The following is a 23,640-nucleotide window of genomic DNA, read 5'->3' on the forward strand; positions in this document are numbered from 1 at the left end:
TGTTGTCTTGTAATTCTTTTTATGGCTTATGACTTTAAGGATTGCAACTCTTAATGTGATACAAGAAAAAATTCAAAATAAGTCACCCTCTGTCCCACAAGCTCATCTCTTTTTACTTGAGTGTTGTAGAAATTGACGTGAAGTCTTGTGTTTGGGTTTGCATTCTAAAGCCAATCTGTAAATCTTAAGTCATGCATTAACACCCATTAATACTAATGGTACTTACACAGTGAAAGCTGTCTGTATTGAAAATACACCCTTCTACATAATGTTGTATCACTGCAAGGAGTCAAGTTAAAAGGATGTGGTGGATTTAAAAAATGATACTTCTCTCTGGAAAAATTGCTTTCTGTTAATACAACGATAAATGAAAGATGGGAGAAAAAACTCTTCTTTCAGTTTTACTTGGTCCATTTGACAGCGTTAACTGTTTATCACTAAATCACTTTCCCTTGTTTCAGTGCCATTGTTTAGATTCTAAGCTCCAGGAGGAAGGATTATGTCCTATTGTGCTTTGCACAGCGCAAAGCACACACACTGTCTGTGCTTAACAAATAATAAATTGCCAGTTGATGTCCATGTTAAATGCACCATTTCAGGTCTTTTCCTTTGCAAAATATTGCTAAACCATATCATACAAATTGAGAAGTAGACTAAAATTTTATACGAAAAGATAATCTTGCTCTATTTGTAACTTTAATTTTTTAGGGTTCATTTTCCAGGTCGTTTGCCTAGAATGAATAAAAAATGGGATTAATGGCAACAATTATTTCTATTAGTTTAAAAATCCAAAAAGGTGCCATACCAAGAGCAGGAAGGATGTATTTTTGACTGTATGGCTTCTTTTCTACAACAGCAATACTGCTTAAACTAAAATGTTCAAACTAAAATGCCAGTAAAGCATTTTATCTTGGCTACTGTTTATGTGGACCAGAACTAAGAAGTTAGGGATATGTATTTAGCCACGCTCCAAGCATAAAATAGTCAGTTGTAATGCAAGGAAAGTAAAGCAGTATGTGCCTTGCAAAACTGAAAAGTCTCTTGTTGTCCATCTGCCCTGTCCCTTGGAAAGTAATTGCGGCAGCCAACAGTGAGTAGACTTTTGCAGTTCAGTAGCTGAAATGACACTGCAAAGGTGACATTTTTGTTCCTTTAATTCTCTGGCATTATAGAACTCTACAAATCCACCACATCCTATTGATTAGCTTGAATAATTCTATTTGATTTCTGTTACTAGTCATACTGTTGGAATTTAACAGATATATACAGTGGCCCTAAATGTACTTAGTTTTGTGAATTGAGATCAGTGTAATTGACTAGAAGTTAACTTTAAACTCTTCATTTTGTATTGCTGCCACTTCCACCCCTGGCACTCATCTGTTCAGCTTCTTTTAGAGCTGACAACACTGCTAGAGTGTGGATCAATACAAAGTGAAAGCTGGGAGAGGAGGGGGTTGCATTCACTCAAGAGACTGAGAATCTCACCCACCAAACACACTTTCATCAGCACTGATCTGGAAGCAATAGTGTGTTCCCAGAATTGCATCTTGCCAACTGGCAATATGTGATAGGTTTTTCTTTTCTTTAAATTGGCTAGTGATTTTATAAGAAAAACATGAGAGAACCAAAAATGATTTACAATATATAAAGGAAAGGACATTTAAAAAAAAATCCCTTTTAGATTGCTTCTGGCTATAAATCCCATTATCACCTAGATGACCGGTTTATATGTACATTTTGAAACAAACTGAGATTTTGGTGATTTTTTTGCATATACTTTATGCACGTTCTTATTCTAGGAGGCTGATGCTGTTTAGAACCTTTGTCGTTAAGATTCTTAGCCTGAGAATTCAGCTCTGCCTCAAAATTCACCCTCAGCTGAAACGCTGCATGCAAGTTAGCAGTTCAAATTTTGTATGTTTATGTTGTATGAGATTATGCACTGCATTTGTGCATAATAAGAACTAGCTAGGTTCAGGTGTCTTGTAGGATAAATATAATTGCTTACTATCATGGAACCTTAGGTCCCACATCAGGCACAAATATGTGAGAACCTTGTGCATGGGCAATGTTCTCGGCTGTATGCTAAACATAGAAGAATAGGTGTCGCCTGTTCTTCGGGGAAGCTGCTGCTGCTGCGAAGGTGTTTCCTAGCATCCTTGCCTGCAGTGGGCTGTGCCTGTGTGAGGTAAGCCAGGGGCACTTCCCAACCACAGTACAGTACTGTATATACTGCCTTTTGTCTGCCCCCAAAAAATTTCCTTGGAACCTAACCCCCCGCATTTACATTAAATCTTATGGGAAAATTGGATTCGTTTAACATCATTTCACTTAAAGTTGCATTTTTCAGGAACATAACTACAACATTAAGTGAGGAGTTACTGTATTGAGAGAGGCACAACAAGCAAGGAAAGACAAGAAGATCTAGATGTCTGGGAAAGGAAAAAACAGTCCTCTGGTACAAAGATTTGTCTCCCCTCCATCCCCCAAAAGTTGACAGTCACGAAAGAGAGTAACTCCCCCCAACAAACTAACTTTGAAGCCAGGTGGAGAAGTATCAATCACTAAGGGTGACCTGAAGGACCTCCTGTTAGAAATCAAAAAGATAAATAAGGAGATGAGGGATGAATTATAGGCTTACATTAAAGATGTAAAAAATGAAATTAATGAGATTAATGGGCAAATATCAGATATGGAAACAGGATTAAACAAGCAATCAGACAGAATTACTAACCTAGAGGAAAGAACCCAAATAACTGTAAAAAGAGAAAAAGCAATAGAATTGAAGCTTGAGGACATGGAAAATGTTATTCCTGGGTTCTCTAAGGATTAAAGATATTCCAGAGAAGACTGAAGGGAGAAATCTGCTGGATGCGTTGGCAATAAAGATCACATTTATATTGAGAGGGCTTAGAGTCCTTTTCCTATCCCCCCAGCAGGCTCCCAGACTAAGAGAGATGATTTTCCATTTACCCTCCTATCAAGACAAGGATTAAAATACTGAGGGTAATGAGGGAGAGAGTTGAACCAGTGATTATTCCTAAACAGTCCATACAGATTTTCCCAGATCTGGTAACCTCAATCCTTTGAAAGCAAAGAGAACTATACCTGATGACTGTACTACTTAGAACAATATAAGATATACGTGAGGGTTCCCATTTAGGCTGTTGTTTAAATAGAAGGACAGATGTGTCTATCTTGGATCCAAAAGAAGGGAAATAGGTGTTCATGGGACATGGGAATAGGTGAATGGGCTCAGAACAATGTGAATCGGTCCTACAGGTCACTAAGAAATCACTGAGAATCAGTGAGATCAGAGACAACCAGAACTGGTCAAGAAGATACATCAAGACAACAGGACAGACATGAGAGAAGAGTCTGGATGCAGAAGAACAAGATTAGTATATGGTAGTGCTGTCAAGTGATTAAAAAAATTGCAATTAATTGTGTGATTTAAAAATGATTCGCAATTAATTGCACAATAAAAAAGAATTAGTCGCGTAATTAATCACGCTGTTAAACAATAATAGTATACCATTTAAAAAATATTTGGATGTTTTCTACGTTTTCAAATATATTGATTTCAATTACAACACAGAATACAAAGTGTACAGTGCTCACTTTATATTTATTTTTTATTACAAATATTTTTTACAAGTATTTTTTAATACAAAACAAAAGAAATAGTATTTTTCCATTTCCCCATTACAAGTACTGTAGGACAATCTCTTTATCATGAAAGTTGAACTTACAAATGTAGAATTATGTACAAAAAATCCTGCATTCAAAAATAAAATAATGTAAAACTTTAAAGCCTACAAGTCCACTCACTCCTACTTCTTGTTCAGCCAATTGCTCAGACAAACACTGCTTTGGATCATTATCAAGCAGAACCCGTCATAAGCATGGAAGCATGTCCTCTAGAACGATGGCCGAAGCATGAAGGGGCATATGAATGTTTAACATATCTGGCACATAAATACCTTGCAACGCTGGCTACAAAAGTGCCATGCGAACGCCTGTTCTCACTTTCAGGTAACATATTAAATAAAAAGCGGGCAGCATTATCTCCCGTAAATGTAAAAAACTTTTGTCTTAGCAATTGGCTGAACAAGAAGTAGGACTGAGTGGGCTTATAGGCTCTAAAGTTTTATATTGTTTTTGAGTGCAGTTACGTAACAAAAAATCTACATTGATAAATTGCACTTTCACAATAGCGATTGCACTACAATACTTGTATGAGGTGAATTGAAATTTACTATTTCTTTTATCACTTTTACAGTGCAAATATTTGTAATATAAATAATATAAAGTGAGCACTGTACACTTTGTATTCTAGATTGTAAGCGAAATAATATCTTTGAAAATGTAGAAAAACATCCAAAAATATTTAATAAATTTCAATTATTATTCTATTGTTTAACAGTGCAATTAAAACTGTGATTAACTGCAATTAATTTTTGAGTTAATTGCGTGAGTTAACTGAGATTAATCGACAGCCTTACTAAATGGGCTAAACTATTACAATAAATAATAATATACGCATGTGATTATAATGATAAAAGGATATAGATAAATGGAAGTTTGTATAGCATCCAGGATATTTTTCTCTGTGTGGATACAGTATATTTAATGGGTATAATATCATTAATTTAATGTTGATTCATATTATAAACAAAACTAATAATGAAATGCCAGGAGATCCAAATCTCCCCTGTTGAAGTAAGTTTCACTTTAGAGCTATCACAAACATTCAGAAATGTATATTAATTGGAGAAGGGTCAACTGTGGTGGAAAATTTTAAGAATCAGTGAACTCGAAGATAATGGCTGATGTTATAAAGATGTTTAATAATATTAGATAAGGCTTGGTTTTCAAGAATATTTTAAACAAAACAACAGTTCAGCAGGGAATTAATATTCCCATGGAGGAAGTAAGGAGAGACGCGGCTCTTGCAGCTATAGGGGACCAGGCAACAATGAGGGACTGCATAGAGAGGGAGGGAAGCAGGGTAAGAGAATCATAAAATCACAGAAGTGTAGGCCTGGAGGGGATCTTAGTAGGTCATCTAGTCCAGTCCCCTGCACTCAAGACAGGACTAATAATAACTAAACCATTCCTGACAGGTGTTTAAGAACAGGTTAGACAAAAACTTCCAATGATGGAGATTACACAACTTCCCTAGGCAATTTGTTCCAGTGCTTGACTACCCTGACAGGAATTTTTTCCCAAGGTCCAGCCTAAACCACCATTGCTGCAATTTTAAGCCCATTGCTTCTTGTCCTAGAACACAGACAAATGTTAAGTATTATGTGTTTTAATAAAAAGTATATTAGAGCTCAGAATTTAAAAGTTTACAGGAAACCAAATTCTGAATGAGGCTGGGTATAACAATATAGGAATTAGGAGAAAAACAATATTTGTGGAATACTGTCTGTATGATGGGAACTCCATTTAAAATGTCTTATTTAAAGAATAAATGCAATGTAATGAAAACCTGGCATTTGGCTGGTTGGTCTAACTACTTTTAACAAAAGGTAATGTTCTGGGTAAGAAGAGGAGACTTGGTACTCCTGGGAGAGTTTAATATTGTAATGACTGTTAATGCTAAATGATGAACAATCCAATAAAAAGGAAAAGGGAATTCTGCCACTGAAAAAGGATTTTTCTAGTCAAATTTATTTACAGGAAATACTTGAAAAAAATTATGATAAATGCCTGAATACATCTTGGATACAGCTACCATATGTATCTCCAAAGCAATCTAATAGAAGAGGAGTGGCAATATTCTTTGTTAAACATGTCTTTTATTGTTGAGCACAGCTCAAACATATAGGGCAGATATATTTGAATTAAGGAGCCCTTGAAAGATAAACTTCTCACCTTAGCAAATTGATGGCTTCTAATCAAGTTTTATCCTCTATTTATTTATTTTAGTTATTTATTTATTTTTAAGGGATTTAGGAAGTTTTATGGAAGAGGATATTACTCTGTGATGGGGGGAGAAGGGGGAGATTTTAGTGAGGTGCTTAATACCACTTCTGGATCAATGCAATGTACATGGAGGGTGTTCAGGATGAGTAAATGCAAATTTGTTGCATCACTTAAAAAATGAGGATCTGATGGATATCTGGTGGGAAATGAATCCAGATATCAAGGATCATACACGTTCTCTACTTTTGGATCTCAGTACAGGATTTACATTATTTTTATTTCTAAGACTTTGGCTAATTTGGTCAAAAAAGATAATCTGAGTGTTTATAACACAGTCTGATTATTCCCCTGTACATATTAGATTAAAAGATTGGAACTCATTGGAAAAACAAAGGGCCTGGTTGTTGAATAGAGCTTTGTTGTATGACTGCATTAAAATTCAGAAGCTGGAAGAAAATGTCCAGAAATATCTAGAAGAAAATTATAAGGAAGAGCTCAATGAAAGTGTTCTCTGGGGTGCTGGAAAGGCAGTAATGAGGGAGGATCATTATAATAAAGCATCATATGTCAAAAATGAGAATTCTTGAAGAGAGTTTGGTTAAAGAACTTTCTGTTTGTAAGACAGATGTAAATATACAGGATTGAAAAGGTGCATAAGAAAGTAAAAGAGAGGAGATGGAAATTTAACCTATTATAAACAGTAGGGCTGAGCAAACACTTAGATATATGAAATAAAAATATTATGAAAAGGGCAATAAAGCTGATATACATACATGTGTACACACACACATGCGTGCATGCATGCAGTTGCGTGCACACGATTTTGATTGAAAGATATTTATAAGAAAACAGCCTAGATGAAAAGATGGGAGAGGGATTTGGACAAACCAATTGCTCTGGATGAGAGGGTCTCTATATTTGAAAGGGGGATATACATCTTCAATTTGTGTACCGCACAAAGAAATTTCTTTAAAGATTGCATTTGACTCCATGTGGAGATCAATCCTATTTTTGCTGGCAGGGTGGTGCACTCTGTTGGAGCCTCAGGGACAGGGGAACATACTTGCACATGTGGTGATTTTGTCCAGAAATTGGATAGTTTTGGGAGGAAATTATTAAAGAGATTAATGTTCTGACAAAATTCCAGCTTCCTAGAGATCCCCTCACCTGATCACTTAATGCTCCAGTAAAAAAAATTACACATTTTAAACAGAATGACAATATTTTTGTTAGCTAGACTTTATATTGCACATTATTGGAAAAATAAGGCTCCTCCTATGAAATTATGGTATAGTAAAATGTCCTTTTAATAGAAAATCTTTCATACCAAGTACATAAACAAGAGCAGCACCAAAAAGAGAATAGTTATTTAGAAATTTGGTCGTCCGTTTTAGAGTACTTAGAGGAAGAAGGCTCTTCAGCCACCAACCCAGAATCTTTAGCCAAATAATTAGAATATTAACCTGATCCTGAATAAGTAATGTATGATGTAGTATGTTAACATTTTGTTGTAACTTTGTCTTAATAAAAAGTTGAAAAAACAGAAAATGTTATTGTAAAAGAAATGAGAACACTTCACCGGGATAGTGAAAGCAAGTTGCCTGTTACCAAGTCTTATTACAGGCTGTGCACTTTGGTCTCTGCACTCTATGCTGTCTCTATGCTGCTTACCTGATGTTTCTTCCAGAAATATGCAGGCAGAAATTAGGTCCTAGAATTTTTAATTTTTCACTCTGTGCACTCCAAAACTAGTAATAGTGTGCTGCAGCCGCACTCACATTCCTGTGTTGCTGCAGCAACTCTTTCCATGCATAGCTGTGTGGGAGGATCATGATCCTGGTTTAAAACGTGTTTTGTGAAAAGACAACAGGTTCCCTTCTAAGATCCAGGTGCTTTGAGTACCCCTGTGAACTATGGGATCAGAATACATAACTATTCAATCTCTCTCATCCCTCCTTTTCCCCACACTTTCATTTCTTTTGTTCATTGGAACTAATATTTTTCCTCAGAAGTCGTATTTTTTTATGTACAGGTAGCTATTTTTTAGAAGAAGTCTTAAATCATGGTTGGGTTCTTAGTTTTCTGAATGCCTGAAACCTCTTGTCCTGCCTTCTCTTCTGTCACTTCAGTTTTAGTCTAATACTCAAAATCCAGATTTACTATGATGTTGAGAGTAGATATATATATATATGGTATATCTTCTGCTTTTTTGGCTGTCTGAATTTTTGTAGCTAAATAGCCTTCAAGTGTTTGTCAATGGTAGTCATGGTGTGACTTAATGAGATCTTGTAAGAGACCCCAAAGGAAGGCCTCTCCTCTCTGACTATTGAGAGGAGAATCCATCTAGTCATTCTGACCAGACGGTGTGTGTGGCCCAGAAATGGAAGTAAGAGCATGATGTTTAATCATATATTTCATATTTTAGTGCCTTTGGGTATCCAATTAGAAGACAGTCTCAGTTAGAGAAGTTCTGCTGAATCCACTACAAAAAATATTTCATCTTGAAGCCAAAAAATACAACTAAACAGGAATTCATCTAAAGGATTGTTGGAGAGCCATATTTCCTTGTCATTAAGTGCAAAAAAGCCATGTGATACCATGCTTTTTAATGAAGATGTTGCATTTTGATTTATGTAAGTGTGTTTGTTTAGGAATTGGTGAATACTGCAGTGTGAGATGTCATTTTAAACTAATAGAAAACTTGAAGCTTCACAATCATTAATTTAGTATAATCTTTAAAATGGATTGTTTAAAAAGCATTAAAATGTACATCATATTTTTAAGCAAACATCTGATATTGAGATACACAGCAATTACATTACAGTAATTATTCTTTGAGCTAGGTTACTTTAGTACTGCATTACTCATTTGCTAACCTTGGTTTTATGTCCAAGCATTTTTGCGCTAATGGCAATATACAGTGGAATTAAAAGGTGTAACTGTCTTGTGCAGTATAATTTCAATGCATTCTGAATAAAATGTGGTTATAATTATTCTCTTCAGACCTTGGTTTTTTAATCGTCTTGATACATTTAGACTATACTATGGGTAAGTAGTTTATAGAGGAACAAGAGAAGGTGCAATTTTATTTTTATATATAGATTTTACATGCCGGAAATCTTTACTTTTTAAGACCTGATTTTAATTGTTGATGGGTTCATCTCTTGTACCCAACAAATATTCTTCAGATTACTTACAATCCAAAGGAGACATGAAAAAGTGAGCATGTAGAATGTTAATTTCATATGCATCTCCGAGCCATAACAAATAGATCAATTTTTCAGTTTTTACTGGTGTTGCCCTGAGACTGCTTTTGTAGCAGAGTCTGAAGATATGTTAAACCATTACAGTGTCTTCATAAAATACACTTGTCTTTGATATTAGTTTAATCAGTGTTTTTATGGAGCTAAAAAATGTCCTGATCAAAGTATGGGGAAAATATAAAATATTCTTGCACAAAGAACGGATCATTCTGCATCTAAAAAAGATGAAATTGTGAATATGACTTTTATGGAACACTGGTGCTAGACAAATCTTCCACCCGGCATGGTAATTTTAAGACTGCATTATTTTCCAGACAATTTATGCAGTTGATATGGTGAACTGTCATTATTACTAAAATTTATAGCTTGCCCATGAATATTTTTAATTTTAGTATACGGCAGCCAGACCCACCTGCTTCATTAAATACTCTTGCTGTATTCATTCTATCTGGATGACCATGTTGTCTTGCTTTTTTTAATTTCAGTTTTACAGCTACCAGCACAATGGGAAAAAGAAGTATGAGTCCTATTCAAGAGGAAACTGGCTCTGATGATATGGAAGAGAGAGAAATCCAAGAGACAGAGCTTGATGAAACAGATTGCTATGCAGAGTCTGTTCCAGAGGGAAGGAAGAGAGCCAAAAAGTTCAAAAAAGTCAAGAAGGAGCAAGAGCCAACAGGTAAGAGCAATGTGGCTGAATGTTCATTTTTGTCCTTTTTCTATTTGGAACCATCTTAACCCTAAACAGAGTGCAAGTTGTCTTTTGAATGTTAAACATTGCTTTATCCATATAGTTTTCTATCTTAACACAGTGCTTTAATTTAAAGCCCATTTTGAATTGAAAACTATGGGATTGCATTGATCAGTGTTTTAAAAAAAAAAAAAAAATGCCAACAAGATAGAAACTTGAAATATTTGTGACTTGGATTTTGGGTCAGAAGAAAGCTCGGTGAGGAAGGGTCATTTACTAGAAGGTTACTTTCCATTATAAAATAAAGGCCTCTGTGGGGATAATCTTGGTGATCTGAGCTAATTTTTTCTCCCAGTTTGGCTATGCACTCTCTTGACAATTAGGGTCATCTGGGACACTTTTGCTTATGCTATGGAAATTTGAAAATTCGGGTACTGGAAGCATGATTCTGCAATTTTTCCCCAGTCAGTCCAGCAAACTTGTGAATATTGCAAGACTTACCTTTTTTGTTTTAGGCTAGTGGCTTGAGTGGATGGAGTCTTATTTGTCAACTTGGCATAGTTTAGGTTGACACATCGGTGGTTGTATTTTATTATGTGGTCTTTTATATTGATTGCAAATATGCTCAGCTTTTAATAAATCTTCCAGCTTTCCTGATTAAGTTCATGAACTCCTCTTTTTTTAATATTATTTAGCACTTACATAGGGTTTTAAATGCTCAAAGCACTACACAACATTAACTGATTCCTAAAACATTGTGAAAGGTAGATAAATAAAATACATCTTACATATGCGGAAACTGAGGCAGGGAACTGAAGGGACTTTCATAAGGTCACACATCAAGTCCGACATCAGAACTTGGGGCATTCTGAATCCCCAACCTTGAGCTCTATATTCCACACCATATTGTCCACCTCATAAGATATCCTCCAATTGGAGCATGTGCATACACATTGTCAATCATGTTTAGTTTCCCATAATATGAACCAGGTCATCCCTAAAGATATTACATGTTCTCTCCCTAGCTCCTAAAATGTCAATGCTTATTTGAAGTAAGCAAACTCATCTACTGGCTGAAAGAAGCATTTTTCCTCTCGATCACCAGGTAGAAGAGGAAAAAACTGACCACTTCCCATTTTCAGTATAGCTAAGTGGATGTCATATGCCATACATAAATTGTTTTTTCTTATTACTATGAGTAAACATTTGGAGTCCAGCTAAATGGTAAATGTTTTACACTTTAATTTGGAATAAAAATGATTTATTAAATATAGAGTCCTCTTTCTCGTAATAGCTTTATAATCATGTCATAAGGATTCTGAAATGGTCATGCCTAAGTAACTTCTATTTTTAGCGATCTAAAACAAATTATGGATTTACTTGATGTGTCTGGGATCAATGTAGTTTTGGCCACTTCATGAAGACTAAGAGCCTATTGACAAATAGGATTAACAGTAGGTGACCTCCTCTTTCACTGTGTGCACTTACCTCCTGTTAATTAAGGGCATGTGAATACTTGTTTTGAAGGCAGTAGGGATGCTGAACTGACTTGCGAACAAAGTTCCCATATTAATAGCAGTTCAGAAGTGTGTTTGTTTACATGTACTTCTTACAAAGGGAGGTATATAATGAGGTTATAGAGATCTTGTAACTTTTGTGTTTTGATGAACAAATCCAGCAGCTGAATCTAGATAAAGCAACAAAGATACAAAAAGTAGTAATTGTGATAGTACCTTCCTACCCAGCCTTGATGTCATCCGTTGTAATTTTTTCTCTTTTTATAGAGATATTTGCAGCATATTAAATATAATTAGGTTAAATACAGGAAGTAATAAAGACTTTCCCACATATATCATATCAGAATTATTTAATTTGAAACTTGACTATGCCACTATTGCTTTGTTTTCCAAATTAGTACTGGCCAATCATCTGAACTACCGAGCAGTTCAGAGTTATTCTGTTCATGTGGTATTAACTTGTATAGCTTAAACCTGATGGTAGAATCTGTGGACACTATTTATGATAGCAGTAAGCATGTTGTCAAATCTAAAATTTGTCAACAATCATTGTGGTGCACCCACATTTGCTTTCACTTTTATTCAAGTGTCACTTCATTACGTACTTGAAAGGCAGAGTACAGAATCATGACTCTGCTGGATTAAAAGGAAAATGAAATGTAAGCATTGAGAGGAATATTCTTTTCATAGTAAAGGGAACACTGCTGTTAACCAGTTTATTCAGTATCTGTACAATTTCAGTCACAGATATGTGAAAGTTTTGGCATGCTCACAGGATCAAGCTTTGCATATTAATCACTCTGTTTAGCAAGTAGCTTTGTGCAAATGGCCTACAGTTTAAACAAATCTTTAGGTTGCATGTACAGCATATCAAAAAGCTTTTAGGGACCAATGCCACATTATTAAATGTTGTCAATGTTTCCTAAAGGAGCAAAATGTAAGTTGCCACTGTTGTGGTGTTCCCATGTCTGTTGGACATTGGAGGATGAATAGAACATTTTAGCTGACCCACTTTATTGTAGGTTGCAAAAATCTTTTTGGTTATGTACTGCCAAATTCTGGATATGTCTAAACAGTAAAGGAGCACTTTATTTTGCCATGTAATGCATGTCTTGTTTGTGTCTTGATATGAAGATGTGTAATTTGAAAGTCGATTATATTTGTGAAAAAAGTAAACCAAAATCATCTTTTCCACACACCCCAAACCAAGCCTCGGGCTGTAATTGTTTAAATAAACATACCCAGTTTTCTGTGTGCATCTTCCATATGGGCTCAGCTGTAGCTGTAATTTGTATTCCAATTTGCTTGTAAGACTCTACAGCACTAGGTAACTTCGGCTGTGTCCACATTTAAAATAGTATAGCGGCAGAGCTGCAGTGCTGCAGCTGTCATGCTTAGTGCTTCAGTTTACGCACTGAATACCACGTTGAGAGGGGTTTCTTGTCACGGTAGGTAATCCACCTCCACAAGAGGCAGTCCCTAGATTGACAGAAGAATTCTTCCATCAATCTAGTGCTGTCTGCACTGGGGGTTAGGTTGGCTTAATTATGGCTCATGAGGGTGTGGATTTTTCCCACCCTTGAGAGATGTAGCTATGCTGATCTAACTTTTTAGTGTAGACCAACCCTTTGTTTCGGTGTTCCTTCTTTTGACTTGTATATTAATACTTTATAATCTCCACAATTTGAGTATTTTGAACTAAAGGTTTGAATTAGACTGCTAGAGAGCTGACTGTTGGCTTCTCAAACATCTGAAAGCTATTTAAATACATTTGCAGGTTCGTTATTGAGCTACTCACATGTGTGACTTGGTCATTTGTGACGTAATGTGGAGGGGGTGGCTGTTTAGTTTCCTTTGTCCACTGATGTAGATGTAGTCACATAATGTCTTTATCACAGCGGTTCCCAAACTGTGGGTTGCATCCCCAAATGGGGTCGTGCAGTCAGAAGATGGGGTCACGGAAAACCCTGTAGAGGATGACATTTTGCTGTGTGGAGGATGCCATTTTGCTCTACAAAATGATGTCTTCCATGCTGTCTGAGATCCTGGGGGGAAATAATTCATTAAAATAGGGTTGTGTCCGCAAAAGTTCGGGAATCCCTGCTCTATCAAGTGTTCTTCCCACAGTAAATGTGGTATTTAAAGGGGAAATGTTATACAACATAACTATTTAATGAGGGCACGGATTAAATGGTTGAGAGATCCTATGTTTACATAGAGTTCCTTTTAATCTTTGTTGATCAGCCATCCTTTTTGAAAGTGATTTTTGTGGGAATAATCACTATTCTTTCCTCTCCTTTCCTCTCCTCTGTGTATAGCCTGGTTTTTTTGAGCCTCCATTTGTTTTTAAAGTTAAATATGAAGGTTGCCTACATGCCCCCTAGTCTTGCTCTTTGTCTGGGATGTACAATGTCTACCATACATTACATCCTCCTCCAGGCTTAGGTGTGTCAGTATGGCCTGGGGAACAAAATGTACTCAAGCTGCTTCTGGTCTAAGTATTTAGACATGCAATTTCGTTGCCATGTGAAGACTTCTGTATAACTGTTGTTACTTTATTGTGGCCTACAACATTGGAGAAAATACCATTTTCCTGTCTAGTATATCGGATACAATTATAGTTGGTACCCATTGGCAAAGTTTTTCATCCCCCTGTAGTGGCTGGTTCCTGTAGAAGATGACAACCTACTACTGTCAGTTATTCTTTTAACTCAAGTGGTAGAGGTCTGTGATGTATATCTAAAGCAGTTATACTCCGAACTCAGTGGTTCAGGAACCAAATTAGCAATCAACATTACCCAAAAGAGCCACAGTATTGTGAATTCATTGTTTCATTTACTATTTTTATATATATAATTTTCACTGCAAAATGACTGACCAAGTATTCTACGATTGGTTAATAATATAGTAAAAGCATCTTGATTGGTTAATAATTAAATCACAGTGTTTTAATATCATGTACTGCAAAGAGCCTCAGGAGACAAATTAAAGAGCCACTTTCAGCTCCTGAGCCTCACTGAGTATCTGTGCATCATTGATCTAAAGGTTCCAATCCTGCTGATGACCCATAAAGGGGACAGTGTGGTTCCACATAGTGGAATTTGTTTTCTTCAGTTTGCTCTTTTAAAAACCTGGGAGATTACACACACGAAAGTTGTTAAAAGAACATTTGAGTGCTTGAGTTTGCAACCTTAAAGTTAGGAAATGTCAGAATTATGGTTACCTATGCAAACTGAATTTCATGCCCATGTACATTTGCATTGTGATACTTTAATTTCATGATTTTTTTTCCCGATAGGACCCCTGCCTCATTCAGTATCCAGGATGGACAATGCTCACTTAATGAGCAGCTATTCAATTTTTTGTTTTAGCTTCATAATGCACTGTACCTTATTTACTGCACACTAGTCAAACCCTGATCTGAATACAGAATTATTTCCTTGGGACTTTCCTGTGGCACTCATTACTGTAGCATATGAATGCATCACAAATATTAATGAATTTATATTCGTAATACCCCATGGAGGTGGTCTTATCTTCATTTTTGCAAATGGGCAACTGAGGCACAGTATGGGGAGGAGGTGAGCAGCCTTCAGTAGTGAAAGAACTGGGTTAAGGACTATTTAGAAAAGCTGGACATGCACTAGTCCATGGGTCCAGATCTAATGCATCCAAGGGTGCTGAGGGAGTTGTCTGATGTGATTGCAGAGCCATTGGCCATTATCTTTGAAAATTCGTGGTGATCAGGGGAGGTCCTGGACGATTGGAAAAAGGCAAATATAGTGCCCATATTTAAGAAAGAAAAGAAAGTGAACCCAGGGAACTACAGACCGGTCAGCCTCACTTCAGTCCCCAGCAAAACTATGGAGCAGGTCCTCAAGGAATCCATTTTGAAGTACTTGGAGGAGAGGAAGGTGATCAGGAACAGTCAATGTGGATTCATCAAGGGCAAGTCATGCCTGACCAACCTGATTGCCTTCTATGATGAGATAACTGGCTATGTGAATATGGGGAAAGTGGTGGATGTGATATATCTTGACTTTAGCAGAGCTTTTGATATGGTCTCCCACAGTATTTTTGCCAGCAAGTTAAAAAAGTATGGATTGGATGAATGGACTGTAAGGTGGCTAGAAAGCTGGCTAGATTGTCGGGCTCAATGGGTAGTAATCAACGGTTCGATGTCTATTTGGCAGCCACTATCAAGCAGAGTGCTTCAGGGTCGGTCCTGGGGCCAGTTTTGTTCCACATCCTTATTAATGATCTGGATGATGGGATTAATTGCTCCCTCAGGAAGTTCGCAAATGACACTAAGCTTGGGGGAGAGGTAGATATGCTGGAGGATAGGGATAGGGTCCAGCATGACTTAGACAAATTGGAGGATTGGGACAAAAGAAATCTGATGAGGTTCAACAAGTTCAAGTGCTGAGTCTTGCACTTAGGAAGAAAGAGAATTTCATGCACAACTACAGGCTGGGGACTGACTGGCTAAGCAGCAGTTCTGCAGAAAAGGACATGGGGATTACAGTGGACGAGAAGCTGGATATGAGTCAGCAGTGTGCTTTCGTTGCCAAGAAGGCCAACAGCATATTGGGCTCTATTAGTAGGAGTCTTGCCAACAGATCGAGGGAACTGATTATTCCCCTCTATTTGACACTGGTGAGGCCACACCTAGAGTATTGCATCCAGTTTTGGTCCCCCCACTACAGAAGGGATGTGGACAAATTGGGGAGAGTCCAGCGGAGGGCAACCAAAATGATTAGGGGGCTGGGGCACATGACTTACGAGGAGAGACTGAAGGAACTGGGCTTATTTAGTCTGCAGAAGAGAAGAGTGAAGGGAGATTTGATTGGAACCCCCCTTCAGGTAGTTGAAGGTTGCTAAGAGGATGGAGCTTGGCTGTTCGCAGTGGTGGCAGATGACAGAAAAAGAAGCAATGGTTTCAAATTGCAGTGCAGGAGGCCTAGGTTGGATATTAGAAAACACTATTTCACTAGGAGCGTGGTGAAGCACTGGAATGGGTTACCTATGGAGGTGGTGGAATCTCCATCCTTAAAGGTTTTTAAGGCCCGGCTTGACAAAGTCTTGGCTGGGACGATTTAGTTGGTGTTGGTCCTGCTTTGAGCAGGGGATTGGAGTAGATGACCTCCTGAAGTCTCTTCCAACCCTAATATTCTATGATTCTATGAGACATAAAAAGATTAATGTCAAAAGTGTGCACTAATTTTGGGTGCCCAATTTAAGGTGCCTAGGACCTGAGTCTTATATGTTCAAAGCACAGCTCCCATTGGCTTTAATTGCAGTTGAGTTCTCAATGCTTCTGCAAATCAGACCCAGTCTCTCAAGTTAGGCAACCAGAAAATGAGGAACACACAATGATCACCTGTGAAAAGTTTGATTTCAATGACTTGCCTAGTATCACATTGGAACTTTGTGGCAGAGGCACTGATACAATCCAATTCTTCAGGATGGCATTCAGCTGCCTTATCCATGAGACCTTCCTTTCTTCCTGCAATCCCTTGCCTCATTCACTATATGCCTTCCAACTTCTGCAATATGTGAGGCAGGGGTTCTACAGACAAGTCTTCTTTACTAGCCCTGGTTCATCCCCAGAGCAAGTCCATCCTGTGCACTGAATATGGCAGAATTCCTGTGGAAAAAAATTGTATGTAATTGTGTAATTAATGACTGTATCATGCATAGACAGAAAGAGGCCGAATTAAGGTTGCAGACATAACGTTTAATTCTGGTGTTTGCTAACTTTTGAGCATGTTGTTTTGCAACCTTAATGTTGTTTTAATTTAGGTTTTGTGTGTCTAACGTAACATTTATATTCTGGTATTGTCCAGAGGCTGGCAGGGTCAGGACTCCATTGTGCTAAGTGCTATACAAATATTGTCTGATAGCAAATAAGGCAACAATGTCCAGCTGTACACACTAAAATTACCATATTTCACTAAAGAGTTTAACCTTAAATATTACTTTGAAGAAGCTTAATTCTTAACTTTTTTTGTGTTCAAAGTAGTTATGAATAAGAACTACAAGAATTGTTTACCTCATTTTTTAAATTAGTTAAATCAAAAGGATTTTTATTTTATCTTAGATTACCAAAATCACTAAAGGCTTTCAGCCATGGATCATATTAACTTGGTCTGGTGTGAACATTCCCAATCCTATTAGTATCCCATATAATGTAGGACAGACCTCAGATTTCCCCATTGAGCCTGCAAAACTTAATTCCTATTTGTAAGGCTATTACGAATTAAGTCATAAACCTGTTCAAACATCATGCTTCTAATAAAACTCACAAAAGCACTAAATGTGTAGGTTGAATTTTTCACCCCTTTACCTAACTGATGGTGATAGCTTTGAAAAATATGGAAAGGCTAAATATTGTCTTGTACTGTACATTGGGAGCTGTAAAACTGAGTACCATCTTGGCATTTGAGCTTTTAAGAGCATGTCTTTGTTGAATTATGATTGTGTAGCAGGTCATTTTTAGAAGAATTGTGGAAATACCTTTCTTTGGGGAGATCCCAAGATGGTGGCTGATGGTTTCTGAAATGAAAGTTTCTGAAATGAAGTTCTGTCAAGCTTTTGTAACTGAATAAGCATTGAAAAATGTGGCATGAGAAATGGTGCAGACACTAAGAATTTATACAGGATTAACCTTTTTTGATTAACAATGTCAAAAATGTTTCTGTATCTTTATATTTAGGTGATCTTGGAAACTTGATAGTTTACAGTTCACCTGAAGTGTGAAAAATACACTTATAGACTTAATGTATCAGTAGTCAATCAGTGATTAAATCCAGCTTCCCATGTCGAATATATGTATAAAACCTCTTAGTGAGATAATTTCTGAATGTGTGGTATAGTATGAATATGCTATTACACAATTGTGTGAATCTTCCTCAGCTGATCCTGCAGGCTTGGTCTCTGCTTTGAAGAAATGCTTAAATGCAATGCATTCAGCTGATAATATATCTCTCTCATCTCCCAGGAGATATGATCTTGCTCTTTGGTAGAGGATATCTATAAATGGAGCCTCATTCTTTCATGCTCTTAGTGGGATTTTGTTTGAGAACAGTAAGGCAAATTGAAAGGGTCTTGATGTCCACTTGACCATTTATTTTCCGTTGAAAGGTAATTGTATGAAAGTGTTCTTGATGCTCAGCTTCTCCCACAATTCTGATACTTATAAGCTATTCCTCTCTTGTCTGCAGTTTCTGGAGACGGTTCAAAGCTGCAACAGCTTTGCTAGCCACATCCCTTCTTTTGCCTGCTGTCAGATCTTCTACCTCCACAACAGCAGTTAGGTGTCATTGTGTTTTGCTCTCATCCTTCTCTTCTTGGTTTGTTGTTTTTAGCCATTTTGGGGGGAGATAAAGCATGTTTTCAAGCCACCACACTGCCTCCTGGACTGGAATGTGAGCATTGCAGTGGTCACAGCAAGCCAGAACCTCTGCTGCAGCACCTCCTACCTGCGAGGGCATGGGCCTCTGCTTGGGCACAGGCCTCTGAGTCGGACAAACATGTTGCTGTGTCCCTCACCTCTCCTCCAGTAGCTGATACTCCATCTCAGGAAAAACCCCAACCAGGGGGAGAGAATAGAACAGGGAGAACGAGGAGGCTGACCCAGGGGAGTCCTGGGGCAAAAAAGCACCATAAAAGCTAAGACCCTTTTTGGGCTACTGATCTCCCCCCCCCCCCACAAGTCCAAAAATGGGTCCTAGAAACCCTGGGAAGACAAGCTGGGCTCCTACTCAGATCCCTTCCTCTCACCATGAATGAGGGGTTTCTCATGATACTCTGGAGTAAGTCCTGCAAAACCCCAGAGACTCCGGGTCCCAGAATGGAAAAAGGAAGTGTATTCTTTGCAAGGCACCTGGTAAATTTATTAATAAGCGAAATGGTGTGAAAATCAGTGGTTTAAACCTCTTCTACCCCTGAGGAAGGGTTTGCTGGGATTTATCTCCTTCAGAATCTTTCTCCGTGTTCTATATGATACTCCATCCCCGTCCCCAACTCTGCAGTATGTCTGGGCATGCAGAGAAGCCTGTGCCATCTGTGCAGCCCTGCCTCAGGCTTCAGACTAATGGAAATTGTGTCTGTATGGTTTTCAGCTTGAGGACCCTTGCTCTGCCTGAGAAAAGGACTAAGATTTTGAGGTAACAGCAGAATGGGAAGTGCCTTCTTATCGTCCGCTTTCTTATCTGCCAGGGAAAGGGGATCAGACTCTGAAAGGGGGGTAAAGTGGCTCTCGCCACCCCTCCCCTGATTGACATTAAAGCCTTGAGCACTTCAGGCAGCGTGTGACCATAACAGAGACACGTGACAAGGTGTGTCTTTGTTGGATTACAGAGGGGTATGTGAGAAGTCCCTTCCTGTATTCAGAAATTATCCTGATTTACTATGTAAAGCCCGGAGTGGCACTGGGTTACTCATACAACACTTTCTTGGGTCTTAGCTGGCCTGGGACAGGCAGCCTTTCACATACCTTTCATACAATCAAGGCATGTGTATTGGTACCCCTTCTCTATTGTGTGGGCCACCTGTAAAATAGTCAGGCAAAGAACTGTCACACATGCAAATAACAAAACAAAAAACACACAACCCTAAAAAACAAACTTACAGAACTTTTCCAAGACATGTCAGTTAGTGGCTTGCAAGGGATTGATTAATAATAATAAAATATCTTTCTTTTTTAGCATTATGATAAATGTTTTCCTATTGATGCCTCCTTTGAGAGCATCATAAGATCCAAATGAGGACCCCTGATTAAACCAAATGTTAAACTAAAATGTTAATTTATATATAATATAAAATAAAATACAAAAACAAAGAAATTACATATATTTTGGGAGCCTAAGTTCGGAGCAGTAGTAGCTCCACCATTGAAAGGTACAGTCACGCCTTCAGAAGGGACTTCCGTCTAAAAGACCCTATAGACTGGGGTGGCCAACCTGTGGCTCCGGACCCACATGCGTCTCTTCAGAAGTTAATATGTGGCTCCTTGCATAGGTGCTGACTCTGGGGCTGGAGCTACAGATGCCAACTTTCCACTGCTCAACCCCAGGCCCCGCCCTCACTCCACCCCTTACCCTAAGGCCCCTGCCCCTTCCCCTCTCCTGAGCCTGCTGCACCCTTGCTCCTCCAGGCTCCATCCCAGAGCCTCCTGTACACTGCAAAACAACTGATCGTGGCGGGCAGGAGGGCAGGGGAGGTGCTGATTGGCAGGGCTGCCAGCGGGCATGGTGGGGGGGGGGGGGGGCTGATGGGGTTGCTGATGTATTACTGTGGCTCTCTGAAAATGTACATTGGTAAATTCTGGCTCCTTCTCAGGCTCAGGTTGGTCACTCCTGCTATAGACCATAAGAATCACGACATGCTGCACAGCAATTGCAAAACCTCAGCTATAGTTGTTCAGACCAGAGGTTTTTCACGTGTTTAGTAAGGAAAGTCTCCTTTGTGGTAAATGAGTGGCTCATCTTCCAGGGATATGATCTGTTCTTGGAATGAGACGTCTTGGATCCTGTCTTGTTCAAACACTTGATATGATTTGTGATAAGCAGTGGATTCTAATTTAGTGGCTACAGGATTGTCATGTTATACCCATGAATAGTCATCGCTCATTCTAAATGGATCTTGTGCATTACATGTGAGGAGCTATTGGGGAAAACATTAGAGAAATTAGAAGCTGAGACTGCACAGAGGCCTCAACCCTTGCTGTCAAAGCCAGCACAGCAATCCACTGGTTGCTGCCAACTCAAAGAGTATCCAAGAAAGGACTGTTACCCTGGGGGAGTGCGGGGAATTTGGAGACGTTTCCAAGGAAAGCTAGATTAATTTTCCTCTTAACCAGCAAAATCCTCAGCATGACAGTTCCTTCTGATCCATCTTTTGCACCCAGAGTCTTAAGTAGCTGATAGTAGTCCCAGCAAGGTACAGCTCACAGGCCTCAGCACATAGTTTTGCAGCCTGGACTCTGGATCACCTCCAAGTTCATGGCTTCACGATAATACCAGGAAAAGCTCTGATTCCCTTGACCAACATAATTCACCTATGAGTGAGGACGGAGACATTGGTGATGAAGATCTACCCATCACTAGACAGATTCCAGAAGATCCAAGATCTGATATCCATGTTAGACAAATGCATGTAGGCCAACCATAGCGCAGTGTCTCTAGTCACTGGGCCTTCTGGTCTTCTGCATATGGGTCTCTCCATGAGTGAGGTCACATATCAGGCGTCTCCAGGTCTTTTTTTCTGTGAGGATGGGACCATTTCCTGGAGCAAATGCAAGACCAGGTACTGGTTCCCAACCAGATGCTTGATCCCCTAAGATCAGGAACCGTCCCAGAGAACGTCCACAGGGGTCTTCCTGTGTATCTTCCAGACCTGCTGGTTCTCACAATAAACACCATTTGTGAAGGGATGAGAAGCACTTCTGGGACCAGTAACAACATAGGGTTTCTGGAGCTCCTCAGAAAAGAATCACAGCATCAAGCTGTTGGAGCTCAGAGCTGTTAAACTAGCTTTACTGAGATTCCAGAGCTACCTAGAAGGCAGTCATGTCTTGATCCAACAAGACAACATCACCACAGTCGCATATTAAACAACCCAGGGGAACAAGGAGCGTAGCTGTATGTGCAGAAGCAATGGAGACAATAGAATGGTCAGACAAGACTTTCCCTTCCCTAAAAGTGATATGCATGGAAAGAGAGCTGAACCAAAAGGCAGATTGGCTCAGCGGACTCAAAGTGAGTGAACTAAGTGATGTCTGAACCCAGGACGTTTTCACTCTGATCTCATGGATGTTCAGCCTTCCCTCAGTTGACCTGTTTGGTAATTGCAAGAATGCAAAATGGCCAATATTCTTCATCTGGGAAGTAGACTCCAACAAAATGCCTGGGGACAGATGTTCTGTCACATAGATGGCCTCTAGGTCTACTATATGTGTTCCCGCCATACCATCTCCTAGGGAAGGTGATCCAAAAATAAAGCAAGAAGAAGCAAGGGTAATAGTGCCAATTCTGTATTGACCAAGGAGACCCTGGTTCTCTAATCTGATGGAATACAAGCTGGAACCACAGTTGCCATTTCCAATGAGATGGTGTGTTTTTTTTTTTTTTTTCTTTCTCTCTCTCAAGGTCCATTCCTTCATCCAGACCCAGATAATTTTCATCTGACAGCCTGGCTATCAAAAGAAGTGTTAGGCTGAGTGCAGCTAGCTATCTTCCAAAGTTATCAGGACTCTATTCCATTCCATTCCAGGGAAGTTTCCATTCTAAAAGCCTATTCCTCCACATGGACTGAGTTCATATCCAAGAGCTCAACACAGATCCAAGAGACCCTGGGATTCTGGCTACTCAGGATTTCCTTCAGAAAGGTGCACATGGAGCCTTCATCCCAGCACCATAGCATCCTGGGTATCAGCTCTAAGTATTGTACTATTCACAGGATGGTCTAGCTCCTTCGCAGAACTTTCAGGTATCCGGATTTCTCAGAGCAATCAGACTGGCCAGGCCAGCGGTCCAACCAATCTTCTCTAAGAGGGACCTAGCACTGGGATTGAAAGCCCTACCCATTCATCCCTTTGAGCCTCTGATTTCATTCATTCTGCTTATTGATACAGCATCCATACGAGAAGCAGTGGCATACCCTCGATGTCAGGAGAAGACTTTAATCAAGCATACAGAATCCACAAGAAGATGAGGCTCCCTGTTAATTTCCTTTCATCCTGACATGCCAAGGGCTTAGAGTATCCAAACTATCCCTTTCTAGATGGATGAGACTATGTATCATTGAGACCTACAAGCCTTCCCGCGTGCCTGTTCTAGAAGGAATTAAGGCGCATTCTAGTAGTCCCATGGCAACCTCATGGGCCAATACACTGTGGACTTCCACTGCAGAGATCTGCAGACCGGCCACATAGCCATGGGCAAATGTCTCTATCAGACATCATAAGGTGGACTTTCTGTCTCTTCATAGGGGAAGGTGCTCCAGGTGGTGATCCAGACATTGCTTTTGCATTTTAATAGTTCAAAAATGGGTAGTGTGGGGTCTTTCCTATGTTTTATGTTCACTTTTCTGTTCCTCCCTACTCCTCGTCATTGCTCACAACTACCCATACATATCAGGATTGTGGTAGACACTAGGCCACAGAATGGGAAACTTCTACCTTATAGTTTCCTTTCTGCTAATAGTGTCTCCCACAATTCTTCTAATCCTGGAC

At 38.9% G+C, this 23,640-nt stretch overlaps 1 protein-coding gene across 2 annotated transcripts in view; it reads left to right on the top strand.

Annotated features, from left to right (window-relative positions):
• Positions 1 to 23,640, top strand: part of PARN (poly(A)-specific ribonuclease) — a 151,163-nt gene that overhangs the window by 113,951 nt on the left and 13,572 nt on the right. Inside the window, exon 23 of one of the 2 annotated variants that reach the window (XM_054041870.1) lies at positions 9,683 to 9,950. In XM_054041870.1, coding sequence (XP_053897845.1) covers positions 9,683 to 9,935 — 253 coding nt within the window. In that variant the 3' untranslated portion in view covers positions 9,936 to 9,950. Of the gene's footprint in view, positions 1 to 9,682; positions 9,951 to 23,640 lie in introns of those variants that run through there. The other variant, XM_054041871.1, reaches the window with a different exon arrangement.

This window comes from Malaclemys terrapin, chromosome 10 (genome assembly GCF_027887155.1).
Source record: "Malaclemys terrapin pileata isolate rMalTer1 chromosome 10, rMalTer1.hap1, whole genome shotgun sequence".
Classification (NCBI taxonomy): domain Eukaryota; kingdom Metazoa; phylum Chordata; order Testudines; family Emydidae; genus Malaclemys; species Malaclemys terrapin.